Below are 24,991 nucleotides of genomic sequence, written 5' to 3'. Positions count from 1 at the left end.
AAAGAGAAAGTTCTTCACGGCCAATCAGGCGGCAGCAGGAAGTGAGGTTAACGTGGACGGGATGCTGCAGGTACCGATTATCCTTACCTCTTCTCCGATCGCACGGGCACCCGCCAACCTTTGACCTGGCTGAGCTGGGAGTCAGAGAGCTGGACCTGCAGTGGCAGTTTGGGCACACAGATGGTGAGGTGAAGCTTGGCGTGCAGCCGCTCGTACGAGAGGTCCACCCAGATCCCCTGTCGCCCCCCGGTCTCTTTCCCGTCCATGTAGATGTAGTCGCATCCCTTGGACACCTGACAACAACAACAACAGCGTGCATTGATATAGTGCCAGCGTGCATTGATATAGTGCCCTGAAACATCCGAAGGGGCCTCACGTGAGCAGCTATCAAAACTTGATTACGAGCCGCACAAAGAGGTATTGGGACTGGTGGTCAAAAGCTTTGTCAGAGAGGTAGGCTTTAAGGAACACTCTTTAAAGGAGGCGTGAGAGGTGCAGACATTTAGGGAGTGAACTCCAGAGCTTAGGGCCCAAGCAGCTGAAGACACAGCCACCCGACAACGGAGTGATCAAAGTCAGGGATGCTCAAGAGACCAGAATTAGAGGAGCACTAGAGATCTTTGGAGGGTTGTTGGGTCTGGAGGAGGTTACAGAGATAGGGAGGGTTGTGGGGGCTGGAGGAGGTTACAGAGGTAGGGAGGGTTGTAGGGGCTGGAGGAGGTTACAGAGGTAGGAAGGGTTGTAGGGGCTGGAGGAGGTTACAGAGGTAGGGAGGGTTGTAGGGGCTGGAGGAGGTTACAGAGATAGGGAGGATTGTAGCAGCTGGAGGGGGTGACAGAGATAGGGAGGGGTGTATGGGCTGGAGGAGGTTACAGAGATAGGGAGAGTTGTAGGGGCTGGAGGGGGTTACAGAGATAGGGAGGGTTGTACAAGCTGAAGGAGGTTACAGAGATAGGGAGGGTTGTAGGGGCTGGAGGAGGTTACAGAGATAGGGAGGGGTGTAGGGACTGGAGGAAGTTACAGAGATAGGGAGGGTTGTACAAGCTGGAGGAGGTTACAGAGATAGGGAGGAGCGTAGGGGCTGGAGGAGGTTACAGAGATAGGGAGGGTTGTAGGGGCTGGAGGAGGTTACAGAGATAGGGAGGGTTGTAGGGACTGGAGGAGGTTACAGAGATAGGGAACATTGTAGGGGCTGGAGGAGGTTACAGAGATAGGAGTGTAGGGGCTGGAGGAGGTTACAGTGATAGGGAGTGTTGTAGGGGCTGGAGGAGGTTACAGAGATAGGGAGGGTTGTAGGGACTGGAGGAGGTTACAGAGATAGGGAGGGTTGTAGGGGCTGGAGGAGGTTACAGAGATAGGGAGGGTTGTAGGGACTGGAGGAGGTTACAGAGATAGGGAACATTGTAGGGGCTGGAGGAGGTTACAGAGATAGGGAGGGTTGTAGGGGCTGGAGGAGGTTACAGAGGTAGGGAGGATTGTAGCAGCTGGAGGGGGTGACAGAGATAGGGAGGGGTGTATGGGCTGGAGGAGGTTACAGAGATAGGGAGAGTTGTAGGGGCTGGAGGGGGTTACAGAGATAGGGAGGGTTGTACAAGCTGAAGGAGGTTACAGAGATAGGGAGGGTTGTAGGGGCTGGAGGAGGTTACAGAGATAGGGAGGGGTGTAGGGACTGGAGGAGGTTACAGAGATAGGGAGGGTTTGTAGGGGCTGGAGGAGGTTACAGAGATAGGGAGGGTTGTAAGGGCTGGAGGAGGTTACAGAGATAGGGAACATTGTAGGGGCTGGAGGAGGTTACAGAGATAGGGAGGGTTGTAGGGGCTGGAGGAGGTTACAGAGATAGGGAGGGCTGTAGGGGCTGGAGGAGGTCACAGAGATAGGGAAGGTTGTAGGGGCTGGAGGAGGTTACAGAGATAGGGAGGGTTGTACGGGCTGGAGGAGGTTACAGAGATAGGGAGGGTTGTACGGGCTGGAGGAGGTTACAGAGATAGGGGGGCTGTAGGGGCTGGAGGAGGTTACAGAGATAGGGAGGGTTGTAGGGACTGGAGGAGGTTACAGAGATAGGGAACATTGTAGGGGCTGGAGGAGGTTACAGAGATAGGGAGGGTTGTAGGGGCTGGAGGAGGTTACAGAGATAGGGAGGGCTGTAGGGGCTGGAGGAGGTCACAGAGATAGGGAAAGTTGTAGGGGCTGGAGGAGGTTACAGAGATAGGGAGGGTTGTAGACGCTGGAGGAGTTTACAGAGATAGGGAGGGTTGTAGACGCTGGAGGAGTTTACAGAGATAGGGAGGGTTGTAGGGGCTGGAGGAGGTTACAGAGATAGGGAACATTGTAGGGGCTGGAGGAGGTTACAGAGATAGGGAAGGTTGTAGGGGCTGGAGGAGGTTACAGAGGTAGGGAGGGTTGTAGGGGCTGGAGGAGGTTACAGAGGTAGGGAGGGTTGTAGGGGCTGGAGGAGGTTACAGAGGTAGGGAGGATTGTAGCAGCTGGAGGGGGTGACAGAGATAGGGAGGGGTGTATGGGCTGGAGGAGGTTACAGAGATAGGGAGAGTTGTAGGGGCTGGAGGGGGTTACAGAGATAGGGAGGGTTGTACAAGCTGAAGGAGGTTACAGAGATAGGGAGGGTTGTAGGGGCTGGAGGAGGTTACAGAGATAGGGAGGGGTGTAGGGACTGGAGAAAGTTACAGAGATAGGGAGGGTTGTAGGGACTGGAGGAAGTTACAGAGATAGGGAGGAGTGTAGGGGCTGGAGGAGGTTACAGAGATAGGGAGGGTTGTAGGGGCTGGAGGAGGTTACAGGGATAGGGAGGGTTGTAGGGACTGGAGGAGGTTACAGAGATAGGGAACATTGTAGGGGCTGGAGGAGGTTACAGAGATAGGGAGGGTTGTAGGGGCTGGAGGAGGTTACAGAGATAGGGAGGGCTGTAGGGGCTGGAGGAGGTCACAGAGATAGGGAAGGTTGTAGGGGCTGGAGGAGGTTACAGAGATAGGGAGGGTTGTACGGGCTGGAGGAGGTTACAGAGATAGGGAGGGTTGTACGGGCTGGAGGAGGTTACAGAGATAGGGGGGTTGTAGGGGCTGGAGGAGGTTACAGAGATAGGGAGGGTTGTAGGGACTGGAGGAGGTTACAGAGATAGGGAACATTGTAGGGGCTGGAGGAGGTTACAGAGATAGGGAGGGTTGTAGGGGCTGGAGGAGGTTACAGAGATAGGGAGGGCTGTAGGGGCTGGAGGAGGTCACAGAGATAGGGAAGGTTGTAGGGGCTGGAGGAGGTTACAGAGATAGGGAGGGTTGTAGGGGCTGGAGGAGGTTACAGAGATAGGGAGGGTTGTAGACGCTGGAGGAGGTTACAGAGACAGGGAGGGTTGTAGGGGCTGGAGGAGGTTACAGAGATAGGGAGGGTTGTAGGGGCTGGAGGAGGTTACAGAGATAGGGAGGGTTGTACGGGCTGGAGGAGGTTACAGAGATACAAATCCTTCCATGGCATTGCCCTGTAAGTGAGGATGAGGAATTTTTAAATTGTGGTGCTACCCGGTGGGAGCAAGGATAGTGTGTGAATAGAGACGGGTAAGCAGTGTGAGCGGTGGGCACACTGACTCGCCGTAGCGGTGGCTGAACATCACCGGCAGGGCTTACCTTAACAATATTACTGTCCTTGGACGTACATTCCACAAACTCCGTCACATCTGTCACTGAACCGCTCCCATCCACCGTCACCGCTCTAATGGGCACCGTCACCAAACGCCCAGTCAGGATGGCCGTGTTGAGGACCTCCTGCTCCTGTGGGGAGGACAAAGCGCGAGGAAGGCTAAGGTTCAAAAGTGCCGGGTGTGAATGTTGACAGAGGGACACTTAGGCATGAGGGAGGGTAAGTTGCATCAATGAGGAGAAGAGAGGTCAAGGTGCAAAATCAGGGTTGGAATCAACATGCATCGAACTTTCTTTGGAGTGCGCGGGTGATTTATTTAAGCGCGTGGCCCCTTTAAACTGTTCCAAGTGATGGCACCCGTGACCATTTGAAGGGGTTGACCGGTCCGCGGCATTGGCAAGCAAGGGTTTGGTCAGAATGGTTGAGGTACAGGCAGGGTGAGCTGTCACAGGCTGGCACAGCCACCAGCTGATTAAAGTCAGGGATGTGCGAGAGGCCGGAATTGGAAGAGACGGAGGAGGTCTCAGAGGGTTACCGTGGCTGTAGGAGGTAGTGAGACAAAGAACGAAGAAAAGTACAGCACAGGAACAGGCCCTTCGGCCCTCCAAGCCTGCACCGATCATATTGCCCGTCAACTAAAACTTCCGGGCTCCGTATCCCTCTATTCCCATCCTATTCATGTATTTGTAAAGCTGCCTCTTAAACACCACTATCGTACCTGCTTCCACCACCTCCTTTGGCAGCGAATTCTAGACATTCACTACCCTCTGCATAAAAAACTTGCCCCGCACATCTCCTATATAGTTTTCTCCTCTCACCTTAAATCTATGTCCCCTAGTAATTGACTCTTCCACCCGTGGAAAAAGCTTCTATCTACTCTGTCCATGCCACTCATAATTTTGTCAACTTCTATCGAGTTGCCCCTCAATCTCTGTCGCTCTAGTGAGAATAATCCAAGTTTCTCCAACCTCTCCTCATAGCTAATAACCTCCAGACCAGGCAGCATCCTGGTAAACCTCCTCTGCACCCTCTCCAATGCCTCCATATCCTTCTGGTAATGTGGCGACCAGAATTGCATGCAATATTCCAAGTGTGGCCTAACCAAGGTTCTATACAGCTGCAGCATCTGGGTCTCTCCCTACAAGCGCCTGTTCATCAGTCAAGGCAAGACATGGAAATGCTCTCTCAATTGCAGGAAGTGCCTTTCAATGGGCCACTCACTCTCGATTTCACCCCCTCCTTCCACCATCATCTAGGGGAATAATAACTGTTTCATCTACTATGTGTCCTTCCTGTCCTTTGGATCCATGACTATGGTTATAATCATACTTGAAGCTTTTAACTTGCTGTGCTGCCTTGCACTACAGAAAGGATGGGTTTGAATTGGATCGGTTACACGTCAGATCAGTCTTGACCGCAGCTGTGAAACGTGGCCCCCTGGAACACTTACACATGACTATTGATCCCTGTCTTTTTACAGGTAATACAACAACGTATGACACACCAACAGGCGTTTTGACTTGAGCGGAGAATTTGGGATTGTTCACCTCAAGAGCAGAATTGAGGGTTTTTGATGAGAGTAAATAAGGAGAAACCGTTTCCAGTTCTGGAATGGCTGAGGACCATTGAAGGCAACTGACAAAAGGAGGAAGGAATGGGAGGCTTTTCTTTAAAAAAATGCAGCAAGTTGCTGTGATCTGGAACTACGCAGCAAGCAGATTCAACAGTAACTTTCAAAAGGCAGTTGGATAGATACTTGGCAAGGAAGGGTTTTCAGGGTTATGAGGAAAGAGCAGGGGTGGGGCGGAGGAGAGACGAATTGCACAGCGCTTCCAAAAAGCATGGGGGAGGGTGGGGCTGAATGGTCTCATTTGGTGCGGTGTGCGTTTGTGACTTTTTGACCTGCGACTGCCCAGTTTTGCACTGCCCAGCCAAGGGTCGATCCCGGGCCTCACCCCGGCTTCTGATAGCCCTGCTGGAGGCTCAGGATGCAGGCATTGTATCCTTGGTGTCTCCCCCAGGCAGGCCCTGGGATTTTCAGCTGGGCGGAGATGCCACAGGCTGCTTGCTCCGATGGGGCAGCTTCACTGGTGAGCTGTGTTTAACCGGAACCAAATACTTGCCAACTTCCTGCACCGGAACACGGTACCGGCATCAATTCCCCAACGCCACACCTCCCCCCACCCCCAAAACCCCATTCCTGCCCCACTCCCGAAACTTGGTTAGAGGCTGAGGGATAGACGACATTCTGGAGAAAGGAGAGAGAGAGTGAAGAACAGGGGAGCGAGAGAGAATGGCGATGGGAAGAGGGGGAGAAAAGGAGCGAAGGGAAAAGCAGGGAAAGGGAGTGGATGAAAGAAGGGGAGAGTAAGAGGTGAGAAAGGACGAGTGCAAAAAGGAGGGGGGGTGGGGCAGAAACAGGAAGGGGGAGAGAGTGAGGAAGGGAGAGTGGAGGGAGACAAATTAAGGAAGGGGAGGGAAATGGAGGAAGGGAGGGGAGAGAGTAGAAGAGGTGAACAAAAGGTGTCGTCAAAACAGGATGGGTGAGAGGGGAGTGGAGCGAGTAAGGGGGAGGAAGAGAAGGGAGGAAAAGCAAGAGGGAGGGAGGGAGAGGGAGAAAGAGGAAGGGAGGAGAGAGAATGGAGAGGGAGAGAGTTGCACTGACTGACAGAGCTGCCAAGAAGCCTCCCGTGTGTGAATTCCCTGGCTTCTTGGCTTTGAGTGCAGACCAAAGTGGCTGCAGTTGCCACTTGCCCCATAACTTTACCCCAGTTGGCCGGTCCCCAGCTGGTTTCTACACGGAAGCCCCCGGATTCAGGTCTCTCTCTCTCTCCACAGTCCCGTGTTCTCCCGGCTGAGGACGCAGCCACCAGCCAGAGCCCCCCCCCGCCCCACCACCTCTCCCCCCCCCAACACCTCTCCCCTCCGCACCCTCCCCCCACCCCTCTAGGGAAAGGGATCGCTCGAGCGCATGAAGAAGCGCGTCCTGTTCCCAGACTGCTCCCCTCCGTTGTTACCATGACGAGGGGGACGAGGCCGCGGACCTCCCGCTGGGCGACCATCAGCTCGGTGACGATCCTGTCGCTGTCCGGGGTGTCCGTCCTGTCCCCATACTCCACCTGCCAGGCAATGCGCCGCGTCACTGCCTCGCCAACAAATCCCTCCACCTCCAGCTCCAGCCAGGCAATCTCCAGGGAATCCACTCCAGGGCTGTCGCTGCAAGACAGAGAGTGAGAGTGAAGGGCAGGAAGAGGAGAGGCATGAATGGGGAGAGCGAGCGAGCGAGAAAGAGAGAGAGGGAGATGAGGCAAAGGTACAAGAGCTAATATTTATAATACTTATATGAATATTTAAGGTTATTAAACATCCCAAAGCGGTCCACAGGAGCATTATAAACAAATTAAGACACTGAGCCACATGAAGAAATTTAAGGCCAGACGACCGAAGGCTCGGTCAAAGAGGTAGGTTTTAAGACATGTCTTAAAGGAGGAGTGTGAGGTGGGGGAGGATGTGGGGGAAGATGTTCCCAAGCTTAGGGCTCAGGCACCTAATGAGTCCGCCAATGGCCGTCACTTATTGTGCCTGTTTCAGCTAAACGCAATGCGTGTATATGTCCTTTCTGTCTGTGTAGAACAGGCCCCCAGGGGTGGGAAGAGGGAGGGAGGGAGATCGGGGAGGTGGGGGTGGGGGTGGGGTTCTCGGGAGGGTAGGGAACGCGCACGTTCACCCGGACATCCCTGGAAAGAAAAGGGTCCCGGCTGGTAGGTGGCGGTGGGGAGGTGAAAGATGATTCTAGGGGAGGGAGGGAGGGAGGGGGGGGTGATGGGGGAGGGTCAACAGCGATGGGGGAAAAAGGACATGGGTGACTGGGGGAGGGGAACGGAAGGGAGGGGGGAGGGAGCCGAAGACGAACTTCACTGCAACCATCTTGCAAAAATCGGAAGCGGCCGGAGCCTCGTGGTGGGCGATAACGGGTGCTGGTTGGGAGTGTGGTCAGTGGGTGGGCGGAGACGCAGCTCAGATGGTCAGTGGAAAGTGAACCCCAGCATTAAAAATGCTCAGGACATTGCGATGAGTGTGATGGGGGAAGGACCCGCGTGCGTGGGGACAGATGCTTGCCCGAGCCTCCGAAAGGCCCTGCCTCTCTCACACACACACACACTTATCCCTCGTGGGCCGGCCGTGAGCGGCTTGAACTGCTAGTGGGTGGGGTCGGGGATGCAGTGGGAGGACTCGCGTGAAACCTGTCAATGTGAAAGGCACCATTCCACATTATTCAGTCAAAGGGAATAGATTTCCAGGTTGTAACGTGCCAAAATGTGCCACCCGTGCAACCAACTGGGATCAGAAACCCTTAACTTTTCCGTGCCTACCATTTCTTCTAGGTGCTGCCCTGACATCCGCAGCAGGGGTGGAGTCCGCCTGTGCAATGGTTGCTCCTGATGCCTCCGGCGTGGGTCCTCTGGAGAGCCGAGGCCTTGGGGGGCCCCGGCTTGCTTTGGCTGCCCTCCGGTGGGCCAGCTGCTCCCTCTGCAGCGACAGGGGACGAGGTTGGGGGGGGGGGGGGTGTGGTCACAGGCAAAGGGAGCTCAGAGGGAGTGGACAGCCTCTGATATTCCTGAGTGGATGGCCCAGGGGTGTCCAGCTGCTCCTCCTCCTCCCGCTCGGGTGCCCGAGGGTCCCGGCCTGACTCCTTGAGGGGCAGGAGCACCTGGAGGGACACTGAGGTGCCTCGATTCCCTCTCGCGTTGCCACTGCAGGACCTCACCCATGGCTCCTGCGATGGAGTGCAGGCCTGCGCGCATCTCCGCGTTCTGCTGGACCAGGGTCTCCATGGAGACCTCCATAGGTGTACACGTGGGCACAGCTTCATCAGAGAGCAGGCGGAACCACTCCTCCAACTCACGTGCCACTCTGTTGAGGGTTTCTAACTGCTCTGTGAGATGTTCCCTCGCCTCCTGCTGACCCTCCACAATGAGTTGGAAGGCCAAATCCAGAGGCTCACCCTCTGACTTGGACCTCACAGATGCCTCTTCATCAGCAGTCCTCAGAGTGCTGGGGACCTCGGCTGAACCTGCCTCCCCCTGCTGCAGTGACCACCAGATTGTGACCCTGAGCCTGCTCTAGATCTAGGTCCCACCGAGGTGTGTATCTCTGCTGGTAGAGGGTGAGGGTAGGCGCTGTGATGAGTCTTCCAGAGCGCTTATTACTAGCTCTTCAATGGAGGAGGTGTCCTCTTGACTGGAGGTGAGGACCTGGGTGGAGCTGAGGGTGTCAGTCGCTTGGCAGAGCTCCCTGTGAACCAAAGTAGAGATGCTTAGTGCATGGCGGTACAGTCAAAAGCAGGAGAGACAGAGAGAGAGAGCGCTCTCAGTTGCTGTAAGAGAGGGATGATGTGGAGCAGAATCTTCATGTGGGTGTTCGCCGCTGACTTCACCGTCACTGTAGGAACGGTCCACGTCTTCACCAGTCAGCGCGATGGCACACCCCTCAAAGTGAGCGAGGGGCCTAATGTGGGCCACTCCACGCACCCCCCCCCCCCACCCCCCCCCCCTCCCCTGGTCTGGGACCTCTCCCTGCTGATGCGAGCCAGCTTCTCCTGCTTGGAAACAGATGGGCGAGAATGTGAGAAGGACGCGTGGCACTGCGTGGAACGTTTGTGTGGTTGAGCGGAGCCATGGAGGGGGTGAGGACGTAAACTCCAGAAGATACGAGCTTGATGGAGATATGAGGGTGTGCGTGTGAGTCGGTGGGGTTGTCCCTTGAGGTGAGAGATCCCTGTGGACGTGTGATGGGCTGGTGAGTGCGAGCGTTTTAGAGCGATGAGGTGGTTGACTTACCCTGGCAGCACGGATGAGATCGTTCATCCTCTCTCTGCACTGGAAGGCCGACCTCTTGTGGGCAGCATTGGCACTGACCACCTCTGCCACTGCCCCCCAAGCCGGATTGATGATGTTGCTGCCCCTCCTCCAGACAGAGCGGGCTGGCGTAGAGGACATCACGGCGAGTCTCCACAGTGTCCAAAAGGAATTCCAGGGACGCGTCACCAAACCAGGGGCCTGTAGTCCCCCTGCCTCTCCGGACCATGTTTGCAGCAGCCCTGGACTGGAAGCACTGAGAGGTGTGCCCGCGGCTGCACTTTAAACATGGAGCCCCGCGTGAAGAAGCGGTGAGGTCACCGCGTGGCAGGTGAATCGGAGGCTGCCCACCAGCGAAACGGCGCGTTTCCCGGGACCGTGTGATCAGTGAGGCGGGATTGGGATGGGGTAGCTCAAAAACCCGCCATTGTGACCGGTGGGTAAATCTGGGATGATCCCACCGACCGTGTCCAACTTTAGATGTGATTCTGCGATTGGACAACATTTGCCAAATAATACTCAGTGTGCTATGAATTACACTGGCAACCAACTTAAGATTGTCAGTCGGACTGGCAGTCTGGTGCAGTTACGTGTACTGGAAGCGACGTATATTAGTGCACAGGGTCCTGTTCTTTGCAGACAGAAAGAACATGTACTCATATTGCACCTCTTTCAGCTAAACAAAAGAAGTGACAGCCAATCGCTAACTCATTCCTCAGGACGATGCCTTGACCAATCAGGGTCAAGCTGCTCGGTTTAAAGTTCAAGCAATGCTCAGCAGTTAACCATCAGTCACCATCAACTGGTGCATTCTCCATAGCAACGCCTCTGCCGGAGTCCACTTGCCAACCAATCCGTACTCTCTTCTCATGCAGTATAAATTGTTGTTGTAGTCCCCTCATGTTAGTATTCTTCGAAGTGTCCTGATGAGTGCAAGATGAGAAGCTTCGACATGTCTCTTTCTGTAGCAACACTCAAGCTCCGTACTACCAAACAAATACTTGTAGTTTTTCTTCTCAGAGGGCTTAAAGTCCCTGTTTTCTCTCTCTGGCACGCACTGAGCTCTTGTCTTTTCTGTGTCTGTGTCACTGGATCACTGTCGCCTGGCAACAGTAAAGCTTTTCCGCTTTTTTTTTCAGGATCACTGAACTTTCAACTCCTTTTAACCCATCTCTTTAATTTCGGGAGTTATAAAAACCTCATTAAAATGTAAATATACAAACAAGCCCAAAGAGCCTGAAACCTTTTAGTCACAAATCTATCCAGACTCCCAGGCACCAAGGTTCATCAACAAAACCTAGCTGAAACTGAAACCATTCTTACCTTCCTTAACACACAAATATGTATTTAAATTCTACTTAAAATTATACATTGCTCATAACAAGTGTTCCATTATCTCTCCAGAGTGTCTAGCACATGACTACTGATGTAATGGATACATCATACTCTACATCACTCATTAGCAAATCAATTCTATAAGATCATAAGACATATGAGCTCCGCCATTCAATCATGGCTGATAAGTTTCTCAACCCCATTCTCCCGCCTTCTCCCCATAACCTTTGATCCCCTTACCAATCAAGAACCTATCTATCTCGGTCTTAAATACACTCAATGACCTGGCCTCCACAGCCTTCAGTAGCAATGAATTCCACAGATTCACCACTCTCTGGCTAAAGAAGTTTATCCTCATCTCTGTTCTAAAAGGTCTTTCCTTTACTCTGAGTCTGTGCCCTCGGGTCCTAGTCTCTCCTACTAATGGAAACATCTTCCCCACATCCACTCTATCCAGGCCTTTCAGTATTCTGTAAGTTTCAATCAGATCCCCCCTCATCCTTCTAAACTCCATTGAGTATAGACCCAGAGTCCTCAAACGTTCCTCATATGTTAAGCCTTTCATTCCTGGGATCGTTCTCATGAACCTCCTCTGGACCCTCTCCAGGGCCAGCACATCCTTCCTGAGATACGGGGCCCAAAATTGCTCACAATATTCTAAATGTGGTCTGACCTGAGCCTTATAAAGCCTCAGCAGCACATCCCTGCTTTTATATTCTAGTCCTCTCAAAATAAATGCCAACATTGCATTTGCCTTCCTAACTACTGACTCAACCTGCAAGTTGGCCTTAAGAGAATCCTGGACCAGGACTCCCAAGTTCCTTTGCACTCCAGATTTCTGAATTCTCTCCCCATTTAGAAAATAGTCTATGCCTCTATTCTTCCTACCAAAGTGCATGAACTCACACTTCCCCACGTTGTATTCCATCTGCCACTTCTTTGCCCATTCTCCTAACCTGTCCAAACCCTTCTACAGCCTCCCCACCTCCTCAATACTACCCTGTCCCTCCACCTATCTTTGTATCATCTGCAAACTTAGCCAGGATGCCCTATTAACCCATCACACTACACCTCTGCCACCCTCCCATGCATTCTATCAACGTCTTAACAACAACATGAAACTATGTTTTAACTATTTACACTGCATTTCTCTAATACCTTTAACTGATACAGATTCGACCCAACCTGTACCCTTCCCCAGTCCAAGTCACAATTATGAGGGATTCAGTCTCTCACGGGGTTGTCTGCTCTTTGGGAGGAGGTCTTGGGAGACCTGTGGGAGTTCCTCTTTCCCTTGGAGAGCATCATCCTGAGTGAAATGGGACAGCAATTTTCCAGTATTGCTGGGAATCAGAGGACTGCTGAACCGTAAGGACTGTGGATCCTTTTCAAAGAAAGATTGATCCAAGAGAGAAGACAGAAGGGCATCAACTCTTGAACCAGAAGGGAAGGAATCATGACTCGTAAGGAATCTTCCGTTCCCGCAGGGCACGCTGGCAAAAGGCCTGAGAAGACGGAGCCTCTTTGTCTCCCACGAAGACTCTCACAGCTGCACCGAAGACGGAAAGGGGCACTGAAGATCTGAGATTCTATGGCGTCCGGAAGACGAGAAGGAAAAAAAAAAAGGCAAAATTCCTTGAGGTATTCCAGGAAGCGAAGAAGGGGTGAGCTCCCGATGACATTTCGGAAAGAAGGCTCACCTTCTGTAGGCAGTGGTAACATGGCCACTGCTCTCCTCCGTGTGAGGCCCCACCACCCTGGGCAACGGGAAGAATTTCTGACGACAGGAAGATAAAACAACACTGGTTTCTACAATGGGATGAGTCCCTAAAGACAACATGAAGACGAATCTCCTGGAGACGATTGTCCCATACAGGGCCCTGAAGCTGGGAAGGTTCTGGCTTGGTTTCAACATTGAAGGAGAGCTCGAGTGGGAAGAAATATTTCAGCTAGAGCTGAAGCATGGACAGTTTACTTCCGCCGATGGAAACAGGTGCTACCAACTCCCTGGCAGTCTGATCCTTGATGGATTCATGCACGGAAGCAGACACGTTGGGTTCTCCTGAGAGAACTCTTCGTGGTTAACCAGCGATACACCAGGCATTGCATTGGTAGGTTCAACGGGATCTGAACGCTGCTCAGCCACTGTAAACACAACTGGCTGCTCCAAAAGTAAAAGACAACAAAGACTTCATAAGGTGGCAGCTGGTGATTGGAATGGCGGACCAACCTCTCGGACCTCACCCCCCGACAGATCACTTGAGCTCAGCAGTGGCCTCTTCCTCACTGCCATCTTCAGGGACAGAGTCAACCCAGGTCCAAAAGGCCTTCCTGAGGATGACCACCGGCTGCAGCAGTGCCTCCTGTATCTGCCGCCTCTGACCGAGCTTCATAAAGAAAGGGAGAGATCCATAACCTCGCCAGCTGCCTTGGGGTCTAGTAGATGGTCTCTCTCTCTCTCTCTCTCTGTGACAGAAAGGTAAATCGCTGCTGACTGCGTAAAGCTCCTCAGCTGCTGTAGGCTGAAAATCCACTGGTTCGACATCAAACTTTGAAGCTTGTTCCATGAAAGGCATCGAGTTGTCCAGATGCAGGTCATCATCCAGTTGATCCAGAATTCACAACAGTACGCCGACGTCTCCGCTCAGTAAGGGTGCGGTGTTGATCACAAACAACATTGAGAGAATCAACCATCGGTCACCCCTTGTAACGAAGAGGAGAAATTAGCCTGCCTTTTAATGGAATGTTTGCAATTTGAGATCTGATGGATGAAGGGGTATTGGCTGAAGCTAGTGGGTTAACAGGAGCTCCAGTGTCCCTTGCACTGTAACTGACCAAAAATCTTGCTCAAGACCATTTACTTCCTCTAGAAGCTCTAACTCCATCTCTGCCTTGATTTCCAATTTCTCGGATGCAGTGCGTCCCAGAAATGATTCCCTTGTCTTCCTCCTCGACTAAAGTTGTTGGACTTACAGAAGCACTTGAAATGTCCAGTCTTCCCACACTGGAAGCACTCTGCGCCCCCTGTTGGGCAATCTTGGTGCCTGCGCGGTTTCTTGGCACGATAACATAGGCACCTCAAAACTGCTTGATCTAAAGAGAGGCCGTCCTTGGTCTGTGACTAAAGAAAATCTGAGGGCTTCTCATTACGGAGTGCCAGCGACCATGTGGCCCCAGATGGGCTCATCTTTCAACGCCCTGTACCCGCAAGAGCTGGCAAGGCAACTTAGGATGGCGAGAAATAGTTTGACTGATTTCCCTGGTCTTTGGGATCTTCAGTTAAGGTGCGCTCCCTCTATTATGAGGCTTCGCTTTGGGCTAAAACGCATCTTGAAGGCTTTGAGAAGGGTGTCAAAGTCTGAGGAGGACTCTTCCACCTCCCCTCCCCACCGCCCCCGCCTCAGGAGAACATCATCATTAGCTACTGGTCCCACAGCATAAAGAAACGTACTGACCTGGTGCTTCTGCTCTTTAGCATGGAGGCCCAATGCTGCTTGATATCGGAAGAAGTGCTCCTTCCGTAGTTCCCACTTTTGGCCTCTCTGCCGGCCCTTGAGTCATTCAAACGAGCAAGGTACAGGGCAGTGACTGCTCGCCGGGTACGGACATCGTTACCCCTCTCTGGTCTGCCTCCTCCTTCAGCAGGTCTGAGAATTCCTTCTGCCACCAAGCCTTCCTTCGCTCTCTTGCAGCGTTTCCTCTCGATGGCACCGATGCTGCTTCAGATTGCTGTTGTCCACTACCATGTTTCACATACTTTTGGCAATGGTTACTGGTAGGTATGACGTAGAGTAGGTATATCTTTCCTGAGCATAAAACGTTCCATCTTCTCTCCACAGTGTCCAGCACATGACTGCTGATGTCGCTGACACAGCATCGTCTACATCACTCATTAGCATAGCTATTCTATTAATCCAGTGCACTAGAAACATAGAAACTAGGAGCAGGAGTTGGCCATTTGGCCCCTTGAGCCTGCTCCACCATTCATTATGATCATGGCTGATCATCTAACTCAATAGCCTGCTCTCCGCTTTCTCCCCATACCCTTTGGTCCCTTTCACCCCAAGAGCTATATCTAACTCCTTCTTGAAAACATACAATGTTTTGGTCTCAACTACTTTCTATGGTAGCGAATTCCACAGGCTCATCCCTCTCTGGGTGAAGAAATTTCTCCTCATCTCAGTCCTAAATGGTCTACCCCATATCCTCAGACTGTGACCCCTGGTTCTGGACTCCCCCACCATTGGGAACATCCTTCCTGCATCTACCCTGTCTTGTCCTCTTAGAATTTTATAGATCCCCTCTCATTCTTCTGAACTCCAGCGAATATAATCCTAATCGATCCAATCTCTCATATGTCAGTCCCGCCATCCCAGGAATCAGTCGGGAAAACCTTCACTGCACTCCCTCTATAGCAAATACATCGTTCCTTAGATAAGGAGAACAAAACTGCACACAATATTCCAGGTGTGGTCTCACCAAGACCCTGTGCAATTGCAGCAAGACATCCCTGTTCCTGTACTTGAATCCTCTCGCTATGAAGGCCAACATACCATTTGCCTTCTTTACTGCCTGCTGCACCTGCAGGCTTACCTTCAGCGACTGGTGTACAAGGACACCCAGGTCTCATTGCACATTCCCCTCACTCAATTTATAGCCGTTCAAATAATAATCTGCCTTCCTGTTTTTGCTACCAAAATGGATAACCTCACGTTTATACACAGTATACTACATCCGCCATGCATTTGCCCACTCACTCAGTTGAAGAGGGATAAGGAAAAGGGCAGGCAAATGAGATCTGGGATGCTGTAGTGAATAAACACTGGTACAGAGACTTCTGCAGTTTTCCAACAAATGCTTTCGGCTCACCCCCCCCCCCCCACATCAAAGTCAAGAGCCGGTTGAAGCCAGGGAGCAGGATGAGGTCAACTCGTGACCCCTATGGGGTTAGTAAGGGATCGGGGGTCAGAGAAACCGGCCGTGCCAGCCCGCGTTGCACATTAAGCCAGTCCGATAGCAACAGTTACCCCGGACACCGACCCTAGCCCATCGAGCAGCTCCCAGGTCGTTTGCCTCCCCATCCCCTGACCGGACCTCCTTTCATCCCTGCCCCCTTACCTCCAGCCCCTGGGGGCCTGGCTCCTGCTGCAGGTAATGGTGGCAATCCGGTGCTTGGATCCGTGCGAGTGCTGTAGCTCGACCCTCCACGCCTCTGGGACACGGGGAAGGACGGACAAGATCCTGACGCCCTTCTTCAGCTTGGCCCTGCTCAAGAGCAACGGGGAAGTGGAGGTTGCGGGGGGGGTGGGGGGTGGTGGTGGAGAAGTGCAAACAGGCTTTACTGGGAAGGCCCTAGAGAGGTTACCCACAATCCCGTGCGCTGCTCTCACTTCCCATACCCTATGTGGTTATGGCTTAATATTGGGTCTACGAAGATTCCTAGCGATTGTTCCATCCCCAACGTAGGCCATTGCCAACTGCCCTACTGACACCTGCCGTTCCCAACCTGCACCAGTCCCGACCACCATGCCAACCTCAGCCATGCCATCCTTCGGTGCCCCAATCTCCGCCAATACAACCAACGGCCCCAATGGCAGCCTTCGCTCACTCACAGCCCGTGGTCAACCTCGACCCGCAAACCCCCGCCCCACCCCCACAACACCGCCGCCTCTTACCTGACGATGACCTCGTCCAGCGAGAAGTTGGCCGCCATCTCCAGGGCGACGCCCACCGTCTCCCCGGGCCGCAGGCTTCGGTCAGGCAGGCGGAGCAGCAGGTTGGCGTCCAGCCTGGCCTCCCGCTCGGCCGGCAGCTCCGTCAGCACCAGCCGGCCCGCTGGCTCCAGCTCCGGCCGCCCGGCTCCTCCCCAGCCGTCCGGCGGCGCCCTCCCACAGTCCGCCGGGCCAGGCACGCTGAAGTACAGCCCCACGCCCACCTCCCGGCCGCTCCTGGGCACTCCCTTCCTCCGTCCGCCGCCAGGACCACCCGAGGGTGGGAACCAACCGAGGGGCAGCTCGAGGCTGGCAACACAGATTCCCAGTGGACCCTACAGAGAGAGAGGGAGGGGGAGGGAGGGGGAGAGGGGGAGAGGGGGAGAGGGAGAGAGAGAGAGAGAGAGAGAGAGAGGGAGAGAGAGAGCACACAAACATCAACAGGAACCCACGCAGAGTAAAGCTCCCTCTACACTGTCCCCATCAAACACTCCCAGGACAGGTACAGCACGGGGTTAGATACAGAGTAAATCTCCCTCTACACCATCCCCATCAAACACTCCCAGGACAGGTACAGCACGGGGTTAGATACAGAGTAAATCTCCCTCTACACCATCCCCATCAAACACTCCCAGGACAGGTACAGCACGTGTTAGATACAGAGTAAAGTTCCCTCTGCTCCGTCCCCATCAAGCACTCCCAGGACAGGTACAGCACGGGGTTAGATACAGAGTAAAGTTCCCTCTGCTCCGTCCCCATCAAGCACTCCCAGGACAGGTACAGCACGGGGTTAGATACAGAGTAAATCTCCCTCTACACTGTCCCCATCAAACACTCCCAGGACAGGTACAGCAAGGGGTTAGATACAGAGTAAATCTCCCTCTTCACTGTCCCCATCAAACACTCCCAGGACAGGTACAACCATCCCTGCTCTCCGCGGCTGGATTTAACCCCATTTTTCCGAGTCGCTGACCCTCAGCCAGGTTCTGCCATTTCCTCTCCCCTGTCCGCCCCGTCCCCAACAGGAAAGTGGACAACTGTGACTGACCTTTATCCGGCAGCCACCTCTGACCTCCTGCATCTCTCGGAAGGCGTGCAAGGTCACGCAGGGCAGGTTCTCCTGATCCTCGAGTGAGCCCCAGTCACGCCCGGACACGTGGAACAAGACCTGGGCCTTCGGCCAGCCGACATGGACCTTCCCTTCCACCGGGTGGGCCTGGATCCTCCGGCTCGGTTTGAGGTGGGCTCCAGCCTTCAGTTGGCTTTGCAAGGGCTCGGGAGGTAGTCCGGCCAACACCTGCTGGACGGAGAAGGGACCATGGGAGGCCTTGATGATGGGCAGGGACCTGGCCCGGGAAAGGAAGAGCAGCTGGGTGCTGATCCTCATGCTGGAGTTCCAGGTCAGCTCCTCGTCCACTGGCTTTAGGAAGAAGTACTCCTGGGCGTCCAGGATCTTGTAGTCAATGGGAAAGTGGAGTGCGACAGAGGGCATTGCTCGGTTACCTGGATAGGCCATAATCCCAGAACGCTGCAGTGCTGGAAGGGCAAGAGGTTGCATCAGGAACATTTAATCTCCTTAGCCAAATGTCCAATCTCCGTGCCCATTCGCTCCCCTTCCACACCCCACGTCAACTCTACCCTATCGCAGACTCTACCCCCTCCGCTCAAGAATTGAGGGTGACCAACGCTGCTTCCTCAGGTCACTCTGGGGCTGTAGCCTTGTATCCAGAACCTCTCCCTACTCCAAGTTCCTAACCCGCGATAAAAATACAACCTCTGCCACTTAAAGAGACGAGGGCAGCAGACACATGGGGGACACCACCACTTGCAAGTTCCCCTCCGAGCCACTCAGCATCTTCATCTGGAAATATATCGGTCGTTCCTTCACTGTCGCTGGGTCAGAATCCTGGAACTCCCCCCCTAACAGCGCTGTGGGTGTACCTATACCACAGGGACTGCAGCGGTTCAAGAAGGCAGCTCACCCACCACCTTCTCAAGGGGGCAATTAGGGATGGGCAATAAATGCTGGCACAGCCAGTGACACCCATGTCCCATGAACGAATAGTTAAAAAAAAACTCCCAACCTTAGCATTAGAGAAACTGCGCACCTCAGTTAAGGATAAGGAAGGATATAAATGCGTTGGAGGCAGTTCAGAGAAGGTTTACTAAACTAACACCTGGAATGGGGTGGATTATCCTGTGAGGAAAGGTTGGACAAGCTGGGCTTGTATCCACTGGAGCTCAGAAGAATAAGAGGTGACTTGACCAAAACAAAAACCGATTGGAGGGTATTGGGGAAAGAGAGAGGGTGTGGGCTGAGGGGCTTTGACAGAGTGGATGTGGAGAGGGTGTTTCCTCTTGTGGGAGAATCTGGAACCCATTTAAGAATTTTTTTTCTCTCAGGAGGGTCTTGAGTCGTTGGAACTCCCTCCCTCAAAAGGCGGTGGAAGCAGAGCCTTTGAATATTTTTAAGGCCGAGGTCGATAGATTCACGATAAGCAAGGGGGATCGGGGTTAGGGGGTAATGTGGAGATGTGATCAGCCACAATCTTACTGAGTGGCGGAGCAGACCCGAAGGGCCGAATGGCCTCGCCAGTTCCTAATCCCATGTCTGGAAGGCTGTAACTTCCTTCTGGTCCATTCAGCTGTGCTTCTTCCTGACCCCCTTGTCCATCAAACGCCTTTGTATCAGAGAATAGCCCAGCACAAAGGGACACTCTTTGACCCACCGAGTCTGCGGCTGCTTTTTCAAAGAGTAACCCAGTTAGTCCCACACCCTCTCTCTTTCCCCAATTCCCTCCAATCGGTTTTTGCCTTCAGGTATTTACCCAATTCATTTTTTGACAACTTGACCATCCCCGGCTGACATCGCATTCCGAATCCTAACCACTCATCGCGTGAAAGATGTGTTCCCCTCAGGGCGCCTTGGACTAATTTTGTCATTCGGCCCTCACCCCAAAACCGTCTCCCCTCTGGTTCCTGACCCTCCTCCTCCTGCGCTGGAGGCAGCGATGAAGGAGAAACCATCTAAACCTTTCATGATTTTGGACGCCTCTGTCAAAACTCCTCAACCTTCTCTTCCCCGGGGAGAACGATCCCAGCTTCTCCAGTCTGTCCGGCGCAACTGAAATCCTTCATCCCTGGAGCGATTTTACTCTGGTCAATCTCCTCTGCTCCCCTCTCGAAAGTCCTTCGTGAAGTGTGGTGCCCAGAATTGGAAACAATCCTTCAGCTGGGGGCTGAACTCATGTTTTATGTCATTTTTAGGATAGTTTCCTGTGCCTCTGTTTAGGAAGCCTGGGATCACATGTCCCCTGCTAATGACTTTGTTAACTCGCCCTGCCACCTTGACCATCTTGGACTATGTACACCCCCTGAGCTCTCTGTTCCTGCACCCACATGAAAATCGTACCCATCCTCGTTCATGTTGCTTCTTCACACTCTACCTATCAAAATCAAGAACGAGCCTCCCCTTAGACCTCTCATAGAAACTGGGAGCAGGAGGAGGCCATTCAGCCCTTCCAGCCTGCTCTGACATTCATTATGATCATGGCTGATCATCCAACTCCAGAGGCTGCTCCTGCTTTCTCCTCATATCCTTTCACACACAGAATCACAGTGCAGAAGAGGCCCTTCGGCCCATCGAGTCTGCATCAACACGTGAGAAACACCTGACCTACCTCCCTAATCCCATTTACCAGCACTTGGCCCCATAGCCTTGAATGTTATGATGTGCCAAGTGCTCATCCAGGTACTTTGTAAAGGATGTGAGGCTAACCCGCCTCCACCACCCTCCCAGGCAGCGCATTCCAGACCCTCACCACCCTCTGGGTAAAAGGGTTTATCCTCACATCCCCCCCCTAAACCTCCTGCTCCTCACCTTGAACTTATGCCCCCTCGTGACTGACCCTTCAACTAAGGGGAACAGCTGCTCCCTATCCACCCTGTCCATGCCCCTCATAATCTTGTACACCTCGATCAGGTCGCCCCTCAGGCTTCCCTGCTCCAACGAAAACAACCCAAGTCTATCCAACCTCTCTTCATAACTTAAATGTTTCATCCCAGGCAGCATCCTGGTGAATCTCCTCTGCACCCCCTCCAGTGCAATCACATCCTTCCTATAATGTGGCGACCAGAACTGCACACAGTACTCCAGCTGTGGCCTCACCAAGGTTCTATACAACTCCAACATGACCTCCCCACTTTTGTAATCTATGCCTCGATTGATAAAGGCAAGTGTCCCATATGCTTTTTTCATCACCCCACTAACATGCCCCTCCACCAATGATCCCTTTCACCCCAAGAGCTATATCTAACTCCTTCTTGAAAACATACAATGTTTTGGACTCAACTACTTTCTGTGGTAACGAATTCCACAGTCTCACCCCTCTCTGGGTGAAGAAATTTCTCCTCTTCTCAGTCCTAAATGGTCTACCCCATATCATCAGACTGTGACCCCTGGTTCTGGATTCCCCCACCATCGGGAACATCCTTCCTGCATCTACCCTGTCTTGTCCTGTTAGAAACCTATAAAATTCTATGAGATCCCCCCCCCACCCCCCTTTCTCCTGAACACCAGCAAATATAATCCTGACCGACTTGATCTCTCCTGATATGTCAATCCCGCCATCCCAGGAATGAGTCTGGTAAACCTTCGCTGCACTCCCTCTATAGCAAGTACATCCTTCCTCAGATAAGGAGACCACGGTGAATGCCCCACTGACACTCATCATGTTTGGACAGGTCCACTGGGCAAGGGGGTGGAGGGAGGGGCACCAGATCTCACGATGGAATCTTATACCTTCACCCGGCCTAACTTCTGTTCTTCTGGAGGAAGGTTGATAGTGAGAGAAAGAGAGAAAAGCGTTCTGAGCCAAGGCAATGGAGTTTAACTCACACACACAGCAATTGGTGCGAGGAGTGGAAACTGCAACTCAGGCCACGGGTGCTGTGGGGAGGCGGGGGGAGGAGGTGGTTGTCGGGAGGCTGTTTTAATTCGCTGCTCATTCACCGAGTGGAGGAACCTGGAGCCAGTTTTTCCCCAGCCTAGCTTCATTCACAAAAGCCAGAGAACAAATGCACGGACTCCCCTTTTCCTTCCCCCCACCAACACAGAATCACACGGAGCAGAAGAGGCTCTTCGGCCCATCGAGTCTGCACCGACACGTGAGAAACACCTGACCTACCTCCCTAATCCCATTTACCAGCACTTGCCCCCATGGCCTTGAATGTTATGATGTGCCAAGTGCTCATCCAAGTACCTCTTTAAAGGATGTGAGGCAACCCACCTCCACCACCCTCCCAGGCAGCGCATTCCAGACCCTCACCACCCTCTGGGTAAAAAAGCTTCTCCTCACATCCCCACTAAACCTCCTGCCCCTCACCTTGAACTTATGCCCCCTCGTGACTGACCCTTCAACTAAGGGGAACAGCTGCTCCCTATCCACCCTGTCCATGCCCCTCATAATCTTGTACACCTCGATCAGGTCGCCCCGCAGTCTTCTCTGCTCCAATGAAAATTAACCCAAGTCCATGCAACCTCTCTTCATAACTTAAATATTTCATCCCAGGCAACATCCTGGTGAATCTCCTCTGCACCCCCTCCAGTGCAATCACATCCTTCCTATAATGTGGCGGCCAGAACACGGGTGAAAACCGGTTCTTAGGTATATCCGCCTAAGAGTAATGCCCCAACCTTTCCCCAGTTAGTAACAGTTGCTCTCGCTCGCGACTAGAGCTTCACTTCACCGTGATGGGATTGCAGCACGAGCAGGGAGGCCCCAGCTTTGGAGCACTCGAGACCCCGGCCGATAGATATTTTGCCGGGTAAGGGTATCGGGTGTGTGGGGGGGGCGGTGTTGGGAGGGTCATGGAGCCAAGGCGGGTAAATGGGGTACAGATCCAAGATGTGATCTAACAGAGGGTTGGGGGGGCGGGGGGGGGGGAGCAGACCTGAGGGGGTGAATGGCCATTACCACCAAAGCGGGATGTCTCGAGGATGCACACTGAGGTATTTTGTCCCCTTTCGCCCCATGCCTCTCTCTGTCTCTACGTCTACTTGACATATTCCCTCTCTCTGCCCCCTTTCCTCACAGTGAGATTTTGGGAAGAAAGGGGTAGACTTTCTCCCCCTTTCTCCCCCCCCTGGCCGCACCCTCTTCCCCAACCCCCCCCACGCCCCCACTGACCCTCGCTGTCTCTCTACATCTTTCTCAAACGCCCAAAAACCATAAGACATAGGAGCAGAAATTAGGCCATTCGGCCCATCGAGTCTGCTCCGCCATTCAATCATGGCTGATAAGTTTCTCAACCCCATTCTCCCGCCTTCTCCCCGTAACCTTTGACCCCCTTACCAATCAAGAACCTATCTATCTCGGTCTTAAATACACTCAATGACCGGGCCTCCACAGCCTTCTGTGGCAATGAATTCCACAGATTCACCACTCTCTGGCTAAAGAAGTTTCTCCTCATCTCTGTTCTAAAAGGTCTTCACTTTACTCTTTCCTTCACTGTCGCTGGGTCAAAATCCTGGAACTCCCTCCCTAACAGCACGGTGGGTGTACCTACACCAAAGGGACTGCTTCGGTTCAAGAAGGCAGCTCACCCACCACCTTTCCAAGGGGGCAATTAGGGACGGGCAATAAATGCTGGGCCCAGCCAGCGAAACCCACATCCCCCGAATGAATAGAAAAAACTCTCCCTTTCTCTCATCTCTCTCCCTCTGCAACAGCCTTTCAGACTCTCTCGCCCTCTCTTTCACTACAGTCACTCTCTCTTTCACTCTCTCTCTCTCTCTCTCTCTCTCTCAACTGCACAGCCTCTCTCCCTCCCCCCCCACCGCCCACAGCCTGGGTATCAGCTGCACAGTAACAGGTTGATGGATATCAGGCAAGGAGCATCTGTTCGGGTAAGTAATCCCATCAACATCCATGTCTAACAAATACTCCCAGGGGGACAATCGGGGGAGGAAATACAGCCAAGAACAAAGGAATAATCGGAGCCATAAAGAGGTGGATAAAGAGAGAGAAGGAGGCCGGGGAGGGAGGCGTCAGCATGAGGAGGGCCCGGAGGTGGGGGGGGGGGCGGTGGGGGGGTGCGGAGGTGGTGCTTGGAGGCCAGAGGGAGGTGGGGGCAGGAGGCTGAGAGTAAGGGAGAGGCAAAGAGGGGGCGAAGGCTGAGGCAAGATTGTGACTGACAGAAACAGTAGACGTTACAGAGATAGGGAGGTTGTGTCGATGGAGGAGGTTACAGAGATAGGGAGGGTTGTAGGGGCTGGAGGAGGTTACAGAGATAGGGAGGGTTGTAGGGCTGGAGGAGGTTACAGAGATAGGGAGGGTTGTAGGGGCTGGAGGAGGTTACAGAGATAGGGAGGGTTGTAGGGGATGGAGGAGGTTACAGAGATAGGGAGGGTTGTAGTGGCTGGAGGAGGTTACAGAGATAGGGAGGGTTGTAGCGGCTGGAGGAGGTTACAGAGATAGGGAGGGTTGTCGTACTGGCAGAGGTGAGAGAGAGGGACGCTGATAGGGTTACAGGAGGGGTTTGAGAACAAGGACGAGAATTTCCAAATGGAGAGTTTGCTGGATCAGGAACCAGGGTAGGTGAGCGAGCGAGCACAGGGGAGATTAGCCAATGGGATATGGTGTGAGCTAGCAGACCAGGGCTGGGGTGGGGGGCAGAGTTTCGGATGGGGTGAAGCTGACGAAGGTTCAGAAGTCAGAAGGCTGGCTAGGGCACTGTTGGAGCAGCCAGGATGCATTTCAATCACTAACCACCAACCCCGCCCCGCAAAGCCCTCTCCCCCACCCCCACCCCCTCCTAGCCCCTACCCCCCTCCCCCACACCCCGCTTGCTGGCCAGTTTAAGAGCTGGAGCGAGCAGTGCGCTCTGTAGATATTTAGTAAGTACAGGCAGCACAGGCACGGGCAACCTCCCCACCCAAACTTCTCCGGAAGGCAATCGGGGAAACAGGACACCGGCCCACTTCCACCAGCTGCTGTGACCCGAGCCTTAAAATCATATCCTCCCGAGAGAGACCACCAACAGGGTCAAAGAGAGATCTCAGGGGCAGAGAGCAGAGGCTGAGCAGCAGCTGGAGGAGCGCACAATCGATCGGCCTGTCGGACAGGCTGCTAAATATTTCATCAATACATTAGTGAGGACTCGCAGGCACAGAAAGGGCCACATTACCGCGTATAATCAACACCCATGTCTCGCTTTACAGATGTCCAATGTGCAATATTAAGCCATTAAAACTGACTGAAAGTTCAGTTAGCGGAGGCCTGCTTCCCTTTCCAGTGTGAGACACACAGCCACACACACACAGCCCCACACACACACACACACAGCCCCACACACACACACACACACACACACAGCCCCACACACACACACAGCCCACACACACACACACAAACACAGCCCCCCACACACACACAAACACAG

General features: G+C 53.3%; 1 protein-coding gene across 1 annotated transcript in view; it reads right to left on the bottom strand.

Annotated features, from left to right (window-relative positions):
- LOC121269354 (transmembrane protein 132E-like) overlaps window positions 1-24,991 on the bottom strand; it is a 50,160-nt gene that overhangs the window by 16,014 nt on the left and 9,155 nt on the right. The window contains exons 2-7 of the mRNA XM_041173907.1: window positions 17,598-18,085; window positions 16,514-16,884; window positions 15,957-16,103; window positions 6,663-6,861; window positions 3,633-3,776; window positions 88-293 (exon numbers count right to left, since the gene is read on the bottom strand). Of these exons, the coding sequence (XP_041029841.1) occupies window positions 88-293; window positions 3,633-3,776; window positions 6,663-6,861; window positions 15,957-16,103; window positions 16,514-16,884; window positions 17,598-18,085 (1,555 nt within the window). The remainder of the gene's footprint in view (window positions 1-87; window positions 294-3,632; window positions 3,777-6,662; window positions 6,862-15,956; window positions 16,104-16,513; window positions 16,885-17,597; window positions 18,086-24,991) is intronic.

This window comes from Carcharodon carcharias, chromosome 24 (assembly GCF_017639515.1).
Source record: "Carcharodon carcharias isolate sCarCar2 chromosome 24, sCarCar2.pri, whole genome shotgun sequence".
NCBI lineage: Eukaryota > Metazoa > Chordata > Chondrichthyes > Lamniformes > Lamnidae > Carcharodon > Carcharodon carcharias.
This window is presented reverse-complemented; position numbering and strand designations above follow the sequence as displayed.